The 21652-nt window shown below is 49.4% G+C and overlaps 1 protein-coding gene across 1 annotated transcript in view; it reads right to left on the reverse strand.

Annotated features, from left to right (window-relative positions):
- PDE8A (phosphodiesterase 8A) overlaps positions 1–21652 on the reverse strand; it is a 213336-nt gene that overhangs the window by 50097 nt on the left and 141587 nt on the right. The window contains exons 2-4 of the mRNA XM_060260067.1: positions 18430–18486; positions 8179–8369; positions 6443–6499 (exon numbers count right to left, since the gene is read on the reverse strand). Coding sequence (XP_060116050.1) covers positions 6443–6499; positions 8179–8369; positions 18430–18486 — 305 coding nt within the window. The remainder of the gene's footprint in view (positions 1–6442; positions 6500–8178; positions 8370–18429; positions 18487–21652) is intronic.

A 21652-nucleotide genomic window follows, 5' to 3' on the forward strand; every position in this document is an offset into this window, starting at 1 on the left:
AGAATGAAATCGGTGAGTGAATGCCCACTGCTACACCACAGAGCTAAATGTCCCTGAAGCTCTGGCATGTAATGCTACAGGGGCCACCTGGCCATTTTCACTTCCAAATCTGGTCCTGGTAAAGTGTGTATGTGTGTGTGTGCGTGCACGCGCACACATGTATAGGTAAATCGATCTCCAGCAGATGTACAACAGCTGGACAGGAAATATCAAACCTTCATCTGCCCGCCAATTTTCCCTGCAATGCCTCCCCCTTGTCCTCCAGCTCCTTCTGTCTAAGGAGGCAAAAAGTGCAGGGATCATCAAACTCATCCCACCTGCTGCCTCTCCACTCAAAATTTTCCTCTTACCCAACACACATGCATACCTTTATGGCCTTTTGGCATTGACCACGTTCAAAGGCACAAAACTGCTGCCATCCACTGCAGTGCCAGCCACAGTTGTGTGTGTGTGTCACAGAGGGATGCAAGAATCTGATTTTTTCACTTTCTGCCAAACTTTGCTCTGATACTCAGCAGCAGGCCACAAAGCCGCTCACAAGGGTTATGTGGGTCTGTCCGTGTAAAGACAGGTTGCTTACCTGTAACTGTAGATCTTCGAGTGGTCATCTGTGCATTCACACTCATGGGATAGTGCGCCTGCGCCGATCCCCGAATCGGTACCTGAAAAAGCACGGGATTTTTTCGCGCTCGGAGCCAATGGGCATGCGCAGGCGTCCCAATGCGCATGCCCACCAGCGCCAGCGCGGGGATCCCGCCAGTTCCTTCCTGACCGCCAAAAGCCTCTTACTGGAGGGAGACCGTCAGCAGTGGGGAAGGAGGGCGGTTAGTGTGAATGCACAGATGACCACTCGAAGATCTACAGTTACAGGTAAGCAACCTGTCTATCTTCTTCGTGGTCTCTGTGCTTCACACTCATGGGAGACTAGCAAGCAAAGCATACCTAGAGGTGGGAAGACGGTCAACCTGAAGAAACAGCTTGCAGCACCGCAGCTCCCAACCGAGTCCTCTGCTGAGCATGCACGTCCAGCGCGTAGTGCTTCATGAAGGCATGCGGAGAAGACCAGGTAGCCGCCTTGCAGACGTCGGAAAGGGACACACCTTTCAGGAATGCCACCGACGTGGCCATCGCCCTTGTGGAGTGTCCACGAACAGGTCCAGGTAAAGGCTTCTTCGCCAACAAATAACAAAGTTTAATCGTCTCAGTGAGCCACTTGGAAAGCCTTTGAGACGAAATCTTGGACCCTAACTTGGGGGCAGAGTAGGAGACAAAAAGTTGGTTGTCCTTACGAAAGCCCCGTGAACGATCCAAATAAAACAAGAGGGCACGTTTAACGTCTAAGGCATGCAGCCTGCGCTCCTCATCCGAGGAAGGGCTAGGGTAAAACGTGGGTAACCAAACTTCTAAGTTAAGATGAAATTGGGAAACCACCTTGGGAAGAAAAGTAATGTCTGGAGCTAGGGAGACCCCCGCTTCCCTGAAGGCAAGGTAGGGGTAATCACAGCGCATCGCCGTGAGCTCCCCCGCACGACGTGCTGAGGTGATGGCAACCAAAAATGCAGTCTTCCAGGACAAAAGTTGTAAGGAACATGTTGCCATGGGCTCAAAAGGACGAGTCAACCTGTCCAGAACCAGAGTCAAATCCCACAACTGTGGAGGGGATCTAGAAGGGGGATGAAGGCGGAACAGTCCCTTCATGAACCTCTTGGAGTGAGGGTGAGCGAAAACAGAATAGCCCTCTACTGAAACATGGAAAGCAGAGATAGCCGCCAAATAAACCTTGATGGAGGAGAATACCAGCCCCTCATCCACCAAGGCTAAAAGAAACTCAAAAATTGCTGAAAGCCCAACGGAGTCAGGCGACGTAGGGGAGTCAGCCACAAAGTTACTGAACTTCTTCCACTTCCTCTCGTAAGAGGCACGAGTGGAAGGCTTCCTGCTGCTTTGGAGGACTTGCTGGACCCTGGTGGAAAACCCTACTGATCGATGAACCACGCCGTCAGCTTCAGGTGAGGCACGTTGTGGTGGAGTACGTGCCCGCCCTGGGCCGACAACAGGTCCGGATCTGTCGGGAACTGATAAAATACCCCCCTCGACTGTTGGAGCAGGATCGAGAACCAACTCTGACGGGGCCACCAAGGAGTCACCAGGATGCAACGTGGCTTCTCCTGAACTATCTTGTGGACTACCCTTGTCAGTAGAGGCAAGGGTGGGAACATGTAAAGGAACCAGCCCCCCCCCCACTGAAGAAGGAGTCCGTCTCCCAGCGAGGCTGGATCCGCACCTCCCCTGGCACAAAACAAGGGGCACTTTTTGTTCTCCGCTGTGGCGAAGACATCTAGCTGTGGGTACCCCCAACGCTGGAACACCGGCTCCAGGAACCGCCATTGCAGTTCCCATTCGTGTGGGAGAGCTCCACCCCTGCTGAGAGAGTCCGCCTGAATGTTGAGGACCCCCGGCAGGTGTGTTGCCTTCAGAAAAATGTCCCACTGGAGGCACTCCGTCCAGAGGTCCATCGCCAGCGAGCACAGTCTGCGGGACACTGTCCTCCCCTGTCTGTTTATATAACACAGGGCAGTGGTGTTGTCCGTAAGCAGTGCCACAGTCTTCCCTGCTAACAGAGGGCGAAAGGAGCAAAGGGCGAAGTGAACCGCCAGCAGTTCCAAGTAATTTATATGGCACCGACTCAGTTTCGGAGGCCACTGGCCCCCCACACATAGATCTTCCAGGTGAGCTCCCCACCCCCACATGGAAGCGTCGGTGGCAATAGTCACAGTAGGGGTTGGTAGATGAAAGGGAGCCCCTTGACAGATGTTGCTCTCCAATCCCCACCATTGCAGAGATTGGATAGTCCCGGGTGGGATGGAAAACCTCTTTCGGGGCGAATCTCTGAGCGGACGAAAATGGCGCAAGAACCACAGTTGCAGTCCCCTCATTCGCAGTCTTGCGAAACGTAGCACGCTTGTCGTCGCAGCCATCAGCCCCAGCATCCGCTGGAGCTGCTGAGCCGTGCCCCACTGCCGCCTTTGGAGAAGCTGTACCAGATTGATGATGTCCTTTGCTCTCTGCAAAGGAAGGAATGCTCGGTGTTGATCTGTGTCCAGCAGAGCCCCTATGAATTGAACTGTCCTTGATGGAGTCAGATGGGACTTCTCCAGGTTGACCTGCAATCCCAGGGTGCCGAGAAGACGCAGAGTGATGGCGATGTGTGTTGTCAAACTCTCCTTCGACTTCGCCACAAGAAGCCAGTCATCGATGTATGGGAAGACAACAACTCCCTGAAGACGAAGGCGGGCAGCCACCACACTCATCAGCTTCGTGAACACCCGAGGAGCGGTAGACAGTTCAAACGGCAGGGCCCTGAACTGGAAGTGCCGAGCACCCACTGCAAACCTTAGGAAACGCCTGAACGCCGGGTGGATGCTGACATGAAAGTAGGCATCCTTGAGGTCCAGGGTCGCCATCCAGTCTCCCTGATTGATGAGGGGCAGGATAGTTTGCAGGGTAGCCATTCTGAACTTCTGGTACAGAATGAATTTGTTCAGACTCCGAAGGTCCATGATAGGCCTCAAACCCCCGTCCCGTTTGGGGACCAGGAAGTAACGGGAGTAGAAGCCTCCTGTCCTGGCCTCCGGCAGAACCACCTCTATGGCTTGTTTCTGTAGGAGGTTGTTCACCTCCGCCAGCAGAGGTGGGGAAGGGGGAGTGGTAACTACCACGGACTGGTTTGGGGTCTGAACAAACTCTATTTTGTAGCCCTCTTTTACGATGGACAGTGCCCACCTGTCTGTGGAGATCAACTCCCAGGCAGGCAGGAAAGGGCGTAGGCGGATGGAAGAGCCAACAGTGGGAACGATGACGCGTGCTTGCAGGAAGTCAAACCCCCTGCTTCTGAGGACAAGCCCCCTTAGACTTGTTGGAGGGCTGGGCCCCGTAACGGTTCCTGCCATTACCAGAGAAGGAGGGTCGTTCAGGCTGTGCAGGCCGGGGACGCCATTGATCAGGGGAGAACCTTTGATAGGGCTTCTTGGTCCAGAGCTTAGGCCACTGCTTGGACCTAGAAGTTTTGGGGGTGGATTGGACGCCCAAGTTCTTGGAGGTCTTGACGCTCTTATCGAACTCTTGCAGCGCCGTGTCAGTTGTGGTGCTGAAGAGCCCGTCACCCTCAAAAGGCAGGTCCTCGATAAAGGCTTTTGTATCTTGGTGGAGTGCCGTAGACCGAAGCCAGGAGTGACGCCTAATGCAGACTGCAGAGGTGATCTGTTTGGCTGAGGCTTCCACCATGTGTTTTGCTGCAGCCAGTTGTTGTCTGGCCACAGCGAGACCTTCTTTCTGCAGCTTGGTTGCAGCGGCCTTTTTGTCCTCACTTAGAGAAGAGAGGAACGGGGCAAGTTGTTCCAGCACGGCATACTGAAACCTAGCCATGCAGGCTGCATAGTTAGATATTTTTATGCCGAGTGCCCCAGCTGAGTAGACCTTGCGGCCCATTCCGCCGATCTTCCTCCCTTCTTTGTCCGGTGGAGCGGAGTGAACCTTCCTGGCCTTCGAGGAGGAGGAGACTACCACCGAGTTAGGGCGTGGATGGGTGAATAAGAATTCAGCCCCCGTCTCCTGGACCCTGTACATGTGGTCCAGCCGTTTGGATGACACCGGCGTCAAAGATGGTTTGTTCCAAGGTTCCTTGACCACTTGAAGGATCACCTTGGTAACCGCTAGAGCGACCGCAGTGGACGTGTTCTTCTGCATTATGTCGAACACGTTGTCGTCCACTACGGGTTCTGGCTGGGTCACGGGTAATCGAAGGGTGGCAGCGATGCGTTTCACAAGGTCCCCATAAGACTTTAGATCCTCCGATGGCGAAATCGGAAGATCCTCAACTGTCTGGGAGACCGGTGAAGGGTCTAAGTCCTGGACTTCACCGTCCGACTCTGATGAAGAGCCTTGATGGGTGGAATGCTCTGACAGGATCGGGGTCGACTCTCGCGGCGGCAGCTGGACCGGCAGTGGTCTACGCGGAGTTTCAACCGGAACCAACTGTCGATCTGGGGGGACCGACACCGAAGCCGACGCCTTTCTGGATCGGTGCGAGACCCTCGACACGGAAGAATATTCTGACGCTCGCTCCCAGTCCTGGTAGTCCTCCGGGTACCAATGACAGGAGTCGTACCGGGGGTAGGGCGGTTGCCACCTGCGTTGCTCCCATGGTGGTATCGGGAAGCGTTGAGGCGCATGAAACGGCTCCGGTGCACGTCTGTCCCGAGGTCTGAACGGAACCAATGGGACTATCGGTGCCGACTGTTCCACCTCCGAGGCCGATTCGCTAGCCGACCGCCGACGGGACCCAGAAGATGACGAGCGTTGGGTCAGGTCGATCTCCTGCTCCTGCTCCGATGCCAACAGACGCTGCTGACTCACAGGGCTTCGGCGTGGAGAGGCCAAGATCTTCTTCGGCGGCTTAGAGATCGCCGATGTACTGGCCGATGGGGAAGGAGTGAGGGGTCGCTTCCGCTTCTCCTTTGATTTCGCCTTCTTAGGAGCTCGGGTCCCCGAGTCCTCTCGGCGCTTCTTAGCAGGCGTATCCACCGAGCCCTCGCGGGAACGTTTTGTGGAGCCACGCTCTTCCGGCGGATCGGTCGGAGTCAGTATCGGAGCAGCATCGGCCAATGCAAGCTCCTGTGCCGGGGCGTCGGTCGATTTCGGTACCGACGACTCCATCGGTCTATGAGGCCGAAGCGCCGATTCGATGAGCGCCGCCGATAAACGAGCCGCCCGATTTTTTCTGGTCTGCTTCGAGAAGCGGAGACAGTGCGGACAGGATTCAACTCGGTGCGCTTCTCCCAGGCACAACAGGCACAGGGAATGGCCGTCCGGAGGGGCGATCTTCTTTCCACAAGCACGGCAGCGCTTGAAAAACCCCCAGCGACTTTCCATAGAAAGAAGCCGCAGAAAAAACTACTCAGAATGATCTGAGAGAAAACAGGGGAAAGCGGGAGCCAAGCACCCCAAGGGGCAGTTCGCCAAACAAACAAAGAACGCTTCTTTTTTTTTTTTTTACACTAACACTAACTATACTAAACTATAAATTTAACTAACTAACTAACAACGATAAACGGGCTAAGACGAGAAAAAAAGGCAAAGCCAAGGATTCTCACCGACCGGGGAAACGGAAAGGAAAACCTCTCAGCGCAGCGGTCAGAAAGGAACTGGCGGGATCCCCGCGCTGGCGCTGGTGGGCATGCGCATTGGGACGCCTGCGCATGCCCATTGGCGCCGAGCGCGAAAAAATCCCGGGCTTTTTCAGGTACCGATTCGGGGATCGGCGCAGGCGCACTATCCCATGAGTGTGAAGCACAGAGACCACTAAGAAGATCAGGTTTACCATCATGGGCTCTGCATTTATTCATTATAGTACAGGGCAACAGAAATGACATTGCTCACTTACCTCCGCACGACACCAATAATAACAGTGTTTTCAGCTGATTTTGTTGATCTAATGGACCTTTTGAGAAAATAAAATGAAAGCTGATGCATTTTTTGCAATACATTTTGAAATAATCCTTGCAGTGTTGTTTTCTTTGGGGATTGCCTGCGCACCCGCCTCTAGACACACAAACTGCCTGGGTGATGCTGGGGCCCCAGAACCACCTGCCACAATTTCCTGAAGTTTCTTTTCAGGATGTAAAATAACAACACAAATAAAACTAAGCATCTCAGCAACCAAGAAAATGATAACAGATTCAAATTGTAAACTGCTTTGAGAGTCAATCTGGCTGAAAAGTGGGGTAATAAGTACATCAAACAAATGAACGAATGGGAGAATAAACTTATATAATTGTTGGGGGGGAAACAGCTATCCAATTTCTGAAAAGCAAACAGTTGAAAGTAGTCAGATGTGTGAAAATGTCCTACAGGGTGACCTTATATTCACTCGTTTGGGATTAGTCAATTGCAATGAGGGCTGCAATATAAACCCTGAGAAACAAGGTATGTACCTTACAGGCAACTCCCTTTAATCGGTGCGTAGGCTGTCATCACTCCATCCTTCTCAATTCACACACACACACATCCTCCTCTTATTGGTATTTTTCCAGTATATTTCAGCATCCCAAAAATATGACTGATTCCACCCTCTCAGTTTCCCCCCACTTCTTCTGTTCTTTTAAAACAGCTGGTTTAAAGGGACTGCAGAAAAAATTGGGGGGAACAGCTGAGAGCCTGGGAGACTACTCCCTGCATCACAGCGGCTTTCCCCTCCTTTCTTTTGCAATCCTTTTAAACCAGGCTGATTTAAAGAGACTGCAGACAAAATTGGGGGGCTGCAGAAAAATCTGGGGGTAACAACTGAGTCAGGGAGACTGTTCCCTGCATCTCAACTGCTTTCCCCTTCTTTCTTTTGTGGTCCCTTTAAACCAGGTTGATTTAAAGGGACTGCAGACGAAATTGGGGGGGGGGGAACAGTTGAGAGGCAGAAGCAATGTGCTCCCGCCACTCAGCTGTGTTTTGTGGCTTTGCTGCTCCTGGTTCCCCTTGCTTTTTTCATCTAGGGTCTATCAGACCTCCCCCCACCCACATCAGGATTTCTGAAAAATTCCAAATACTTTGCTGATACTGTGATCTAGGATTTTTCAAAAGTCACAACTTTTTTTTTTTGATCCAACAGACCTAAACTGGAGGGAAAACTGGGGGGTGGGGGAAATACACACTCCTAGTCAAAGTTCTGGGCCACTGGGGTGATGTTGCTTTCACAATGTTTTCACAGCAGACTTTTTACGGGGTGGTTTGCCATTGCCTTCCCCAGTCATCTACGCTTTCCCCCCAGCAAGCTGGGTACTCATTTTACCGACCTCGGAAGGATGGAAGGCTGAGTCAACCTTGAACCAGCTACCTGAATCCAGCTTCCTCCAGGATTGAACTCAAGTTATGAGCAGAGCTTAGGACTGCAGCTTTACCACTCTGTGCCACAGGGTTCTTGCCTTGAGAAATTCAGCAACACAATAACTATAGGAGCCTGTGAAGTTTCTCCAGAAACAGGTTGCTGTGACAATCTCAGCATGATGCCTTACCGCAGAGTTGTTAATTCAGCTACATCACTGCATCAGACTGCATCATTCAATTGCATTCTCTCTAACAGAGATGAGGCAGAACTCCCTGCCTTTCAGGAACGGCAAGGGCACTCACCTGCATAGTGATTCTGCATCAAAGTATCGCGAATGTCTATGATCAATAATGATGATTTCATGGTTCTTATCCAGGAAACATTCAAGAGCAGATTCAGGCGTCCTGGCAACATTACACCGGTATCCAGCTCTCTCACATGCCCAGCAGAACCCATTACTCTGGTTGTCTTCTTTGGCAAATACTAAAAGAACCTAAGGCAAGGAAAACAGATCTTAAAATGTAGTTGTTCTTAGAACTAGATAAAAATACTATTTTACCCTAAAATGAAACAAATCAGCTTCTTGCTGCAAATCTCTGATGTATTCTATAAGCAACTGTGAGAAATTTTGTACAATTAATAGTTATTTGAGAGTTGGTCTCCTTCAAAAAACTCTCTGTAGTTTCTTTATCAGAACACCCAGAGAAAGAATGTAGCAAGGGAGCAATAAACATCACATGGATATTCACATACATATTGCAATGTAGTAAGATGCGTTCAACTGTTTCGATCTCATTAGATCCACACATACATAATCTTTGGTCTAAAGGAATCTTAACATTGTCCATCGAAGACTGCAGAAGGAAGAGACTGCCATCTTGTCAATGTATAGGCTCTTCTTTCCTTGGTACCATCAACAGTGAAAGATATGCAGCTGGTGCGGTTAAGTACTTAACAATTCTCTGGGATCAAAAAATGGGCTACCTTAGTGATGTCTTCCTGCCTCTCAATGTCAAGTATCCTTTGTTGTATCAGTGGAAGATGTCTAATCAGAGGATACTGTCCTCTGCTAGTCCAATAGATTGGAGATTCTCTCCATTTGGAAATAATAAAGGACAGGGGCACCTTCTTTTGGGGCTCATAGAATTGGACCCCCTAGTCTAATATTTATGAAACTTGGGGGAGGGGGTATTTGGAGGAGAGGCACCAGATACCATGCTGAAAATTTGGTGCCTCTACCTCAAAAAACAGCCCCTCAAGAGCTCCAGATACCCACAGATCATTTCTCGATTACACCCTATGGGAATCTTTCTCCACAGGAAATAATGGAGTGCCCAGCAGACATTTCCCTCCCCTCCCCCCACTGCTTTTTGATAACTCTGAAGCGGGAGGAGGGCCTCCAAACTAGGAGATCCCCTGCTCCCAACCGGGCATTGGCAACCCTAAACCATGCCAGTTATTGGGGTCATACAATCGGTGCCCTAGGAAGGAGGGTTTTGATCTGGGTGGGAAAGACCTCTACAATTCCCTTCCCCAGATCACACCTAACTGAAAACAGCTCTCATGCTGATACCACGACATGTGAAAGACTCTACAGACACTAATATATAAAATCTATGAATTATATTTCTTCCTCCTGGGAGGGGCCACAAAGTATACCCCAAAATGCATCAGAAGGTCAATAAATGAAGAGCTATTTTCACTGACACGCACCACTAAGGCTCCACAAGAGAAACTGGGTAGGTCTCCCACCTCCCCACCCCCGCCCACCATTTTAGCCCCCTTATATACAGAGGTTTTAGTTTTGGTTTACTGTTACTGTTAAATGCCAGAAAAGCCATTCTGAACAACCAGTGCAGCATTCCAGAATTTTTGCTGGCCTGAAGCTACACGGCTGAGACATTAAAGAATTCCAATGGGTGCTGTTGTATGCAATTCCAGGCTGCTCTGGGTCAGATTTACATGCAAGTGTACAGTTTAGGGCCTTCACTTATGAGAGGTATTCTAATACAATTTTTTAAAACGAAATTTCAAGTTTCATTCATTTTTAATAATGCTATCTGGCATAGTTTAGGGTGGGGTCCCCAACCTGTTGTGGGCACCTTTGGAATTAGGGTTGTCAGGTCTGTGTTGGAAAACACCTGGAGACTTTGGGGGTATATCCAGGAGAGGTGGGATTTGGGGAGAAGAGGGGCTTCAGCAGGGTCTAATGCCATAGACTCTGAGTCCACCTTTCCAAGCAGCCATTTTCTTCAGGGGAGCTGATATCTGCTAGCTGGAGATCAGCTATAAATGTGGAAAATCTCTAGGCCCCACCTATTTGGAATTCTGACACAAACTGCCGGGCACAATCACAAAATGGCTGCTGTGAGAAACGAAGCCACACACTAGGGTTGCCAAGTCCAGTTCAAGAAATATCTGGCGACTTTGGGGGTGGAGCCAGGAGCAAGGTTGAGACAAGCACAATTGAACTCCAAAAGGAGTTCTCTGGCCATCACATTGAAAGGGACCGCACACCTTTAAAATGCCTTCCTTCCATAGGAAATCATGAAGGATAGGGGCACCTTCTTTGGGGGCTCATAGAATTGGACCCCCTGGTCCAATCTTTTAAACTTGGAGGGTACTTTGGGGAGAAGCACTAGATGCTATACTGAAAATCTGGTGCCTCTACCTCAAAAAACAGCTCCCCCCAGAGCCCCAGATACCCACGGATCAATTCTCTATTATTCTCTATGGGAATAAATCTCCATAGGGAATAATGGGGTGCCCAGCAGACATTTCCCTCCCCTTCCCCCGCTTTCTGATGACCCTGAAGGAGGGGGAGGGCCTCCAAACTAGGGGATCCCCTGCCCCCACCTGGGGATTGGCAACCCTACCACACACACAGGGTTCCCCCCCGCCTAGGGTTGCCAAGTCCAATTAAAGAAAAATCTGGGGACTTTGGGGGCGGAGCCAGGAGACTTTGGAGGTGGAGCCACGAACAAGGGTGTGACAAGCATAATTGAACTCCAAGGGAGTTCTGGTCATCACATTTAAAGGGACAGCACACCTTTTTAAATGCCTTTCTTCCATAGGAAATAATTAAGAATAGGGGCACCATCTTTTGGGGCTCATAGAATTGGACCCCCTGGTCCAATCATTTTGAAACTTGGGGGGTATTTTGGGGAGAGGCACTAGATGCTATACTAAAAATTTGGTGCCTCTACCTCAAGAAATAGCCCCCCCCCAGAGCCCCCAATACCCACGGATCAATTCCCTATTATTCCCTATGGGAATCGTTCTCCATAGGGAATAACAGAGTGCCCAGTAGACATTTCCCTCCCCCCCACGCTTTCTAAAGGGGGGGAGGCCCTCCAAACCAGGGAATCCCTTGCCCCCTCCCTCTCTCACACACACAAACACTTACTAGATCTTCTTCCTGAAGAACTCTACTTGCTGTGAAAACGAAAGCAAAAGAAAGGGAGGGGCCGTTCTCCATGGAAACTATTACTGACCCTTTCCAATGAAGCCCTTCCTGTTTCCTGTTTCCTGCGCAGCCTTAAAGGCAAACATTTTACAAATGGATCAGGAGCTCTACAACTACATGATGCCTACACGCATGTTCTCCCCCCCATCTAGATTTTTGGAGAGCGGGGGAGGAGGCTGCAAATTCAGGGGTCCCCCGCCAGGGCGGGGGGGTTGGGAAGCCTACCCCCGCCTGGGGGAATGCGGTGGAACGGAGTTCCAGAACCTCTTTGTGGAAACAAAATTTTCAAAAAATGTTTAAAGTTCATGAAGGGCGCCCGTGTGTTTCTCCTTTATTTCCCTCTTGAGAGTTCCAGCACCTTTTTCCAGAAAAGAAAGCTCTATACACACACACAATGAAAGTCCAAGTGCAGCAGAGAAGAGGGGTCATTTTTAAAAATTCCATAGGAAAGACAAGGTCTGATGGAGGGAATCAAGCCAATTCTGTGGTATCAGCTGCCGCCTCCCAAACAATGTTATTTTAATTTGCATAGCCAGTCTGGTTTCCAGTAGCCAACAAGAAGTCCTGTTCAGCAAGAACCACACTTACTTTCTAAAAACACTTGGTGGGTGCCAGCAAAGGTGCTGGTGGGCACCAGCACTTTTTGTGTAGAAAAAGCCCAGCAGGAACTCATTTGCATATTAGGCCACACCCCTGATGTCACCAGTGTTTGACACAGCAGAAACTCATTTGCATATTAGGTCACACCCCTGACACCAAACCAGCCGGAACAGCATTCCTGTACGTTCTGCTCAAAAAATGCCCTGGTGGGTGCCACATTGCCCATAGGCACCACACTGGGGTCTCCTGGTTGCAGGCTTTAGCATCTTAATCCAGCTTTGAGACTGTTATGATTTCAGCCCCGATCAGACACTGCCTTCCCAGCAGACCCGTAGCTATGGGGGATCCGGTGGGGGCAGGCTGCTCCATTCAACCCCCCCCCCTTCAATTTCTGTGGCTCCTCCATTGGGCTGAGACCCAAGCCAGTAGCTACAGGCTCCCTTTTGCTCTGCTCCGCTGCGCCTACGCAGGCCACCGCATGGGCGCTTGCACTTCTGTTGTGCACTTGCCAGGCAGTCTCCTCGCCACACTCACTCCCTGGTCGCTGGCCAGCCAGGGGAGCTGCGGGAGGAGGTGGAATCCCCATGGAGGTGAGTCCCTCTGTCGTGCGCCCCGCCTCACCAAAGAGGCCTCCATCCGTTGTGCTTCGGTTCCCAAGTTTCCCCGGCAGCTTCCGAGTGGGGCTGTGCTGCACCCCCCTTGGCAGCCCGAGAGAGCCTTACCCGTCACGCCTGCCCCCGAGTTCATCCCCTTCTTTTGGATCTTCCTGATAGGCCAGGCACAAAAGCAGCAGCAGCTGCTGGGGAAAGTTTCACCTGGACGGGAGGGTTTGTGGGGCAGTCAGGCGGGGCCTGCCAAGTGCGCTGAGGTGTGGAGAGGCTCCCCTCCCCCAACTTCCTGCCTCCCCGGCACATGAGCTGCCGCTCTCTGCCTGCAAGCTGGTGCTCCCCTGGACTTGGTCCCCACTTTGGCTAGGAGGGGATCCCCTGTGAGGTGAAGAAGCAGCGAGCAGGTAAGGCATCAGATCCGTTCAGCCCTGGGACTTTTTTTATTGTGACATTATTTGTGATGTCATTCTGGGTTCCACAGGCCCCCCACCTAAAAATTTATCCCCTGGGCCTCCCCTCTGGAACTGGGAGAACTGTGGGGCCTCCCCTCCCCTGACGACTCCCAGCACCCCTGATGCAGAATTCATGAACATCTTCACTAATGGGTCAGAATATGTTTTGCAGATTTCAGCTTTGGTTGTCATGAGGATCACGTAAGTGATACTTGTTGACTATATGAACTAGTTAGGATCATGGCGTTTCAGAGTAAACATGTGCTGTCTGAAAATGGCTGGCAAACCACCTTTCCCTCAGTAGGGGAGAAGCATACAGGGAACTTTTTTCTTTTCTTTTTTTTACAAATAACGCACAAAAAAAGGAGTGGTGATGGTGTTTAAGCAGTCACACCATTCTAAATCCATCATCTTCAACTGACTCTGAAGGGATTCCACTGCAAGTCACAGAGCCGAATCAGTGTGTGGGCAATGCTTCCTGCCCTCACTCTGACTGGCCGGGCCTTTTTTCTCCCTTTTCCTCCAACACAATCACTTAAAGAGGTGCTTCTCATGGGATGCAAAAGCTTTCACACACACTATCCCACCTCCTTCCTTTTGGCTCACCCCTGACACTTATTAATGGAATTGTAATGCCACGCTTCCTTAAATCCTACTCACAAAACTGAGGCTGGAAAAATAACATAAAAACCAGGATGAATGGAAATCTGATGTGAAGCACTGGTAAAAACTGCTGATCTAGATTATACTGAGAAGTGTTCAGCTTTTTTATTTTCCATTCAGTTTTCTTTTCGGACACTTTATGGGTAGCAGAGGGGTAGCCATATTAGCCTGTTGTAGCAAAAAAACAACAGTCCAGTGGTATATGAAGAACAACATTTATTTCCTATGAGCTTTTATGAATCACGACTTAGAAGTGAGCTCTGACTGCAAAAATATCACATGGGATATAAATGTTGTTAGTACTGAAGGTGCCCCTGGACTTTTCTTTCCTGAATGGATTGACATCCATTAATTAGTTACTTAATTGTTATTGTTTGAATTACACAAAAATGGTGACGTTGTCTGTTAGTCACAATAACTAAATGGAACCTCAGTGTTCAGAGGCTGTGAATACCTGGGCTGGGCATGGGGAAGACAACAACAGAAAACAGCAGCCATGCTGGAATCAGGCTAATGGTCCATCCAATACTACGCCCCGTTCCACACAGGTCAACAAGCCAAACTCCCTCAGGAGTCCCTTGTCATTGGACTGGTATTGAGAAGATCACTGCCTCTGAACATGCAACTTCCATTTCATCATCATGACTAACTGCCACAACTGACTCTGTGAATGCGTCCAATCCCCTTTCACAGCCTGATGGCTGTCACTATATGTCATGGCAGCAAGCTAGTCTAGGGCTGTCATTTCCAATGAGGAAACAGAGAAATTCCTTCGCCCCACACATATATATTGCCTACTCTTTCTTTGGTGGTGAGCAGCAAGGGGAAATGTGAGGGCTGGATTAGTGTGCTGAAATGTCATGCCATGTTCCTAGAAGCGGAACTCTTTTCTCATTTTTGCTACAGGTACAGACTGATTGCATTCAGCATCCAAAAGATGCATGGACCATTCCAAACTTTCTCAAATGGATGCCATCAGCCTGGCCTCTTCTTTGCCACTAATCTCTAGAACAGAAAATATAGGGAACGTTCCGAATACCATCCCCAATGAGAATTCTTTTAATATGCCACTCCAGCTTTGTACTTTCCTCAGGTGTCTTGTGTGTCTGTGTAGGGGGAAGAGATGCAGCACACTGGAGGCACGTTTCAATACGTATCAATTGGAATGCTTTCCGACACAAGCACAGCAGCTACCATGGAAGGAAATGTTCTGGTCTTTGCCTCCCTTCTGCCATAGCATTTCCCTTGAAGCATATCCATGGGTCAGTGGATCATGTGAACAACATGAGGGGTTTATTTGGGGATCTGCAAAAGGAAGATGCACAGAAGTGATCTCACTGGCCAATTTCGCACTAGACCTTTAATCCTGGCTTAGCCCTGTCCCCAAGCTGACATTCTACACTAAAATCATAGAATCATAGAGTCACAGAGTTGGTTTATCTGATTCTCCGATTCTAGTGTCGAATGTCAGTTTGGGGACAGGGCTAAACCAGGATTAAAGGCCTAGTGCGAAATTGGTCACTGTGTCACTGGACACTCCAGCATTCACCAGAAACCTGTGGTTTGAACAAATCCTGGAGCATCTGGCAATGTAGTGACATCACAGCTGGTTATGTGGCTGAAAATGAATCATGGGATGCCAGTCCTCCAAAGTCCAGACATCTCCTTTTGAACTCTGGGCCCTGTCTTTAGGTCTTCCGGTGGCATTTGGTTGGCCACAGTATGGAGCAGGATGCAGGATTACATGGGCCATTACTCTAAGCTAGCACAGCTACTCTTATGATCTTATGTGAAATGAGTTTTATGTATAAATTATATTTGCTGAGCATATGAAAAACATGTGTCTGGGAAAAGTCAGGCCCTTACAGACAAAATCCAAAAGAAGGATGTAAGATTCAAGTAGGGGATATCTCTAAATCTTTTGACTGGAAAAAAATGATGTTCTTTTCCTTACAAGCGAGGGAAACCATGGGCATATAACAGTGCCATATGCTGATCAAAATTTGGTAGTACTGCTGGAACCAAACAAAAGTACTTTGATGGCTGGAACTGGCTCACGAGCTGCCAAGTTGGCCTTTCCTCTCTTAACTAAATAACAAACAGATTTTTACATCTCAGTTAAATGAGAGCAAAAAGGAACAAGCGTCATTCTACTATTTGGGAGACGGCGAACAGAGGTAGCTGTTTGTCATATCGGAAAAGCAAAGGCATAGGGGTCTCCTGCAGCTTAGCAGGAGGGGGTCTCCAAGCTGCTCAGACTAACAAGCAAGCTGGAGCTGGGAAGCTTTGCAAGGGATCAGGGAGCATCACTGCATCTACGGTGGCCCACGGGTGTCAGGTGGCTTCTTCAGCTAGCATGGCTAGCCTCCTCACAGTTCCTGCCTTTGGTCAGAGCTGGGCAGTGGTACACTGGCTGAATCTCCACCTGAAATCCTTTGTGGAGTGTAGTGGTTAGCGTGGTTAGAGTCCCTGGTTTGAACCCTTACCCTATCATGGAAGTAGGGTCGCCAAGTCCCCTGCAGCCTCTGGTGGGGACTGTTTTCATGCATACATAGTGTGCACGGTGTGATGATGTCACTCACAAGTGATGACATGGCACTGGTGATGATGTGCGCCAGCTGCTCTAGGAGCTTCTGGGGAAACTCTATGGTTTTCCCAGACACTCTAGCAACTTGGGAGGGAAAAATCTATGGTACATTTTCCTTCCAAATTGCTAGTAACCGGGAAAACCATAGGGTTTTTCACAGAAGCTCCTAGAGCGGCCGGTGTGATGTTGCGATGACATCACTTGCGAGTGCTGTCATCATGCCGGCAACATTGGGAGAGGATCCCCCTGCTGGCCCAATGCGGGTCGGTGGGTTGGGGACCTCCCAAGTGGGAGAACCCCTGCCTGGCCCAGGAGCCAGTTGTTCCCTCTCGGCCTGATCTAGCTCACAGGGTTGCTGTTGTGAGGATCAAATGTAGGAGGAGAGAACAATATTGGATTCTGCTTTAGAGAGAAAAAAGCGAGATATCATCTAAATAAGGAAATAATGAACAAACACCCACACTGCAAGACCCACAGTGAGAATCAGTCTCCATAGGGCCTAGCAGACATTTTTCTCCCTCCCCCCACTTTCTTTCTGATGACCCTGAAGCAGGGGGGGGGCCTCCAAACCAGGAGATTCTGACTGGGGATTGGCAGCCCTAAAGGTTGGTGCATTGCCCTCAGGCCAGTAACACACTCTCAGCCTCACCTCCCTCCCTGATACGGTGGTGGAGGGGAAAACAGTATCAGCTGCTTTGTGTTCCCCACTGTGGAGGAAAGCAGGATACAAATATAAGTGAATGCATAAATAAAATAATCAATGGCAGGGAGGACAAACCCTATTTGTAGGAAATCCAGCTCCTACTCAACATTTGTAGTTGTTTAAGTTGCATGACAAACTCGATGCAAGAAGAGGGCTGGGTCCATGCCACTGGCTGAGGGTGGTCCGGAAGTGAGCTGGCAGAAATAGGAATGCCCGGGAGCCTCCAGACAGTGTGCATACCACCCGGGCCTGGAACAGGGATGGGCTTAGGCCTATACCCATGGGGGGGAGGGAGGCTAGGCCCCTCCACCCAACCCCCCCTTCCAACTATATGGCCCCTCCTTTTACTGCCCCACTCTCCTTGCCACCTCCACTGCTCTACCTGTAACCCCCCCTCCCGCTCTCACGTCTCGCCACAACTGTGGTGGCCCCCGCCCTCCTCCACAACACCTTCCCTCCCACCCACCCACCTGGTAAAGCGCCAGCTCCTGAGGCTCTTTCAAGGAGCCCCCCCCCACTGATCAGCTGATCAGCCAGGTAGGTGAGTGAGTGGGTGGGAGGGGGGAGGTACCAGGAGGAGGGTGGGGCAGACAGAGCGGTGGTGAGATCAGGGGCCATCAAAGCAGCAGCAGAGAGAGTGGGGGCCACCAGAGTGGTGGGCCCCTCCACCTAAAATTTTCTGGCTATGGCCCTGGACGGGCTGTGTGCACTGTGGAGGAGCGTCCAGAGTGCTCATGCACCCGTCTGTCACTCCCAGGGTGCTTCCCAGCACCTTGGAGCCACCTCAGAAATTAGGTACCACTTTGGAAATGGTACTTTTCTGAAGCGGCTTCCCTGCCAGTGAGGATGGGGTGAGTACAGGTCAGGGATGTGTGCATTTGGATGCGCTTTTTAGATCCGCTTGCTTGCCATTCCCGGGGCAGCTTAAGCTGCCTGTCTGTAACCAGTCATAGAGAGAGAAAGTTGACCAAAAAGTACAAAAATGCATGAAGCTGCCCTATACCGAATCAGATTATTGGTTCATCAAGGTCAATATCTATTTTGATCAGCAGCAGCTCCCCAGGGTTTTAGGAAGGGGTTCTCTCATCCCCTGCTACCTGACCCTTTCATTTAGAGATGCTCTCCCTGGTTTCCGCCCCCCTCTTTGCTTGACTCTCCACTCCTTTCAGTTCTCTGTGCCTCCCAGAGTTTACTAAGTTCTAATCAGAGTTCCTCCCCACACTTTTAATTCACAAAAGCCATTTTTCTGCTGACTTGGGGAAACCCCGTCCTGTCTATGAGTGGCCTCTCATGCAGCTTTCATTATCCTCAAAGGCACCAATATATGTCCTATTAATACAGGTATATGACCACTCCTGCCTGAAACATATAAACAAAGACTGGCAGGGAGGGGACGATGACACAGAAAAGCAATTTTGCTTTCATCAGGCAGAGGATTTTGTGCCAGCCCATCTACATTCCCATCATGGCTTACCTGAAGTTGATCTTGGTGGAGTCTCATTGGGCCAAACTGCACATCTGTTCCCACTGCCTAAAAAGAAGAACAGGGAGAATTTTAAGCGACTCTTTCTGGCACACTGGGAAAGAAAGGTCCCTTTTCCTGGCAAAAAATGCCTGATTCTCAACACAGACACACACACACCTTGCACCTATATGGCAATCACTATGTGTCACAACATCTCAAGGTTACCCTTGGGCATTTATATGCAGTGTAATGATGGCAACATGACAAATCAGCAAACCAATCTCCAGGGCATTTCTTCCATCTGCCATTTTCTTGCCAAAAGCAAGACACATTCGTTGGAACAGCCACCTGCATTGTCAGCATTACTTGCTGGTTTTGTTGCTCTTTAAGAAAACAGCCCAATATTTGCAAGTTCCCATCCAAGCACAGCAGCAAGTGTGGTTTGAAACAGCACTTGTAGTGGAGGGTACCTGGGAAGGAGCTGCGACAGCTCTGAACCCCAAAGGATCTATTTGTTTGCTTCTTTACTTCACTTATAGCCCACCTTTCTCACTGAGACTCAGGGAAAAGTACAAAATATTAACAAAAACTTCTACCAAGAATCCAATAAGCAATGTGGTAGTAGCACTAAGATTATAGAAGTGGAAAATGATGCAAACAGATTTTTTAAAAACCATCTAAGGCAGGGGTGTCAAACATGTGGCCTGGGGGACGAATTAGGCCCCCAAGCAACTGGCTGTCGTCTGCTTCCTTCTCCTTCTCTCTTGCTTCCTTCTGCATCACAGCTTGTTTTGGAGGGCTTGCTCAATCACACAAGAGCCATGGAGCAAAACCTCTATTTTCTCCACTGGCTGAGGCTCCTCCTTTGGGAGGAGGGGCAGAGGGAGAGCTTGATTTGCCAGGCTCTCTTAATCTCACAGCAGAAATACTGAGCCAAGTCTCTTCCTCTATTGGCCGAGAGTCCTCCCCCTCCTGGTCCCCTGGGGAAGGAAGAAAAGAGCCAGAGCTTCCTTTGCCCAGTTCCCTGGATCGCACAGGAGAGATACAAAGAAAGCGCCTTTAAGGCCAACGAGTACTAATGTTTTAAGAATGTTTTATTTTGCAATGTGACAAAGTTAAGAATCCAATAGACCCTTTAAGACCAACACAGATTTATTCAGGCTATGAGCTTTCATGTGCAGGCACACTTTGTCAAACATGACTGTTTGAAGCCAACCAAATTGAGCGCAATACTGGAGCCCAGACTGTCTGATTAAGTGTGCCTGTTGTTGGATTCAAGAATGTTTTATTTTAATTTTTTTTTAAAAATCTTTGGGCGTTTTCGCACTGACCTTCAAGTGGTGCGACCACCCTCCTCACGCCGGCGGATCTGCAGGGATTTCGCACCAGAAGCGCTGGCGCACCCAAAAGAGCCGGCGACTTCCGTCGCGAAACCAGCTCAAACGGAAACCGCCAAGAAGCAGGAAAACGTTTGAGCTGGTTTCGCGACGGAAGTCGCCGGCTCTTTTGGGTGCGCCGGCGCTTCTGGTGTGAAATCCCTGCAGATCCGCCGGCGTGAGGAGGGTGGTCGCACCACTTGAAGGTGAGTGCGAAAACGCCCTTTGTGTTTTTCTGAGTCTTTTATAAACTTTATATTTATATTAAACTTTATAATTATATTATATATTATATTATATTTATATTGTATTTTATGACACACATAAAGGTCTCATTTATGTCAGATCCGGCCCTCATAACAAATGAGTTTGACACCCCTGATCTAAGGCATGCCATATCATAAAGTAGAAAGAGTTGATGCTTTGAGCTTGCAAGAATGGACCTTAGAACCGGTGCCTAGTGAGTACTCTAATCTGGGAACCCATAGCCAATGAAAAGCCATTGCCAATTTGAGTAGACATGGGGGCGGAGGAAGAAGCTTGCAATGCCCAGCCATTTCATGTTTTCCTAAGCCCAGAGCATTTTATATTTTTGGTTTATATATTTTTTTTAGTTTCTGCAGTAATCCTTGTACTTTTTTTATGTTTTGTTTTTAAAATAGCACTGCCAAATCCCACCATCCCCCCCACCTTTCCATTTTAAACAAAACATTACTACAAGAGTTTTAAGCACGTTTGTATTTTTAGTAAAAAAACAATATCTTTAATTTTTTTTGTCTGTATACTTTGTAAAGTTTATATCTCAACATTAGGAAGAACTTCCTGACCGTCAGAGCGATTCCTCAGCGGAACAGGCTTTCTTGGGAGGTAGTGGGCTCTCCTTCCTTGGAGGTTTTTAAACAGAGGCTAGATGGCCATCTGACAGCAATGAAGATCCTGTGAATTTAGGGGGAAGTGTTTGTGAGTTTCCTGCAGGGGGTTGGACTAGATGACCCTGGAGATCCCTTCCAACTCTATGATTCTATGATCTCCACTACCTTGCATTATATTTTATCATACACATGGCCTGGCCCCTCAGTCCCATTTATGTCAGATCTGGCCCTCGTAACAAATAAGTTCAACACCCCTGCCCTAGAGTCCACTCTCTGAAGCTGCCATTCTCTCAAGGGGAACTGATCTCTGGCATAATTTCGGGAACTCCAGACCCCACCTGGAGCTTGCCAACCATAACTGTCAGTGAATCTCATGGCTGAGTGGGGTCTCCCAGGTCCTATTCCAGCACTCTGACTATTGCACAATATTGCCTCTCAAACATTCCAAACCAATTCTGGCTCTGCAAATATTCCTGTTGGTACCGAATAACTCCATTAATGGTTGGTCTTGTTGAGTCTTAAAGGTTCTTTGGGAAGGTTGGGAAGGGGAACTGGCTATGTGAATTGATTTAAAGTCTCCCCAGTATGAGCCTCCTTTTTTTTTATTGGTGTATTTTGTGAGTGTGTGTGTAAGTCATGTCAACCTCTGGTAACTGATGCCTGGAGGATATTCAGAGAGGTGGCTGAATATAGCCTGCCCCTGCCCTCCTGACTGCTGGTATTCCAAGGAGGTCCCCCATCCAAGTACTTGCCAGAGTTGAGCCTGCTTAGCTTCCGCGTTCTGACAAGATTGGGCTTGCATCCGCTATCCAGGGCACAGCCCTAATATAAGCCCTTTTGCAGAACAGACAAGCCCTGTCAGTTTCAATGATGGGCTGTCCCCATATCTGAAGGACTGTCTTCTTCCACAGACTTCAGTCAGCCCATCTGTCGGCTATGGGGGGCCCATCTGATACCTATCAGAATTGGAAAATGTTTGGAAAT

The sequence above is a fragment of the Heteronotia binoei genome, chromosome 19 (genome assembly GCF_032191835.1).
Source record: "Heteronotia binoei isolate CCM8104 ecotype False Entrance Well chromosome 19, APGP_CSIRO_Hbin_v1, whole genome shotgun sequence".
NCBI lineage: Eukaryota > Metazoa > Chordata > Lepidosauria > Squamata > Gekkonidae > Heteronotia > Heteronotia binoei.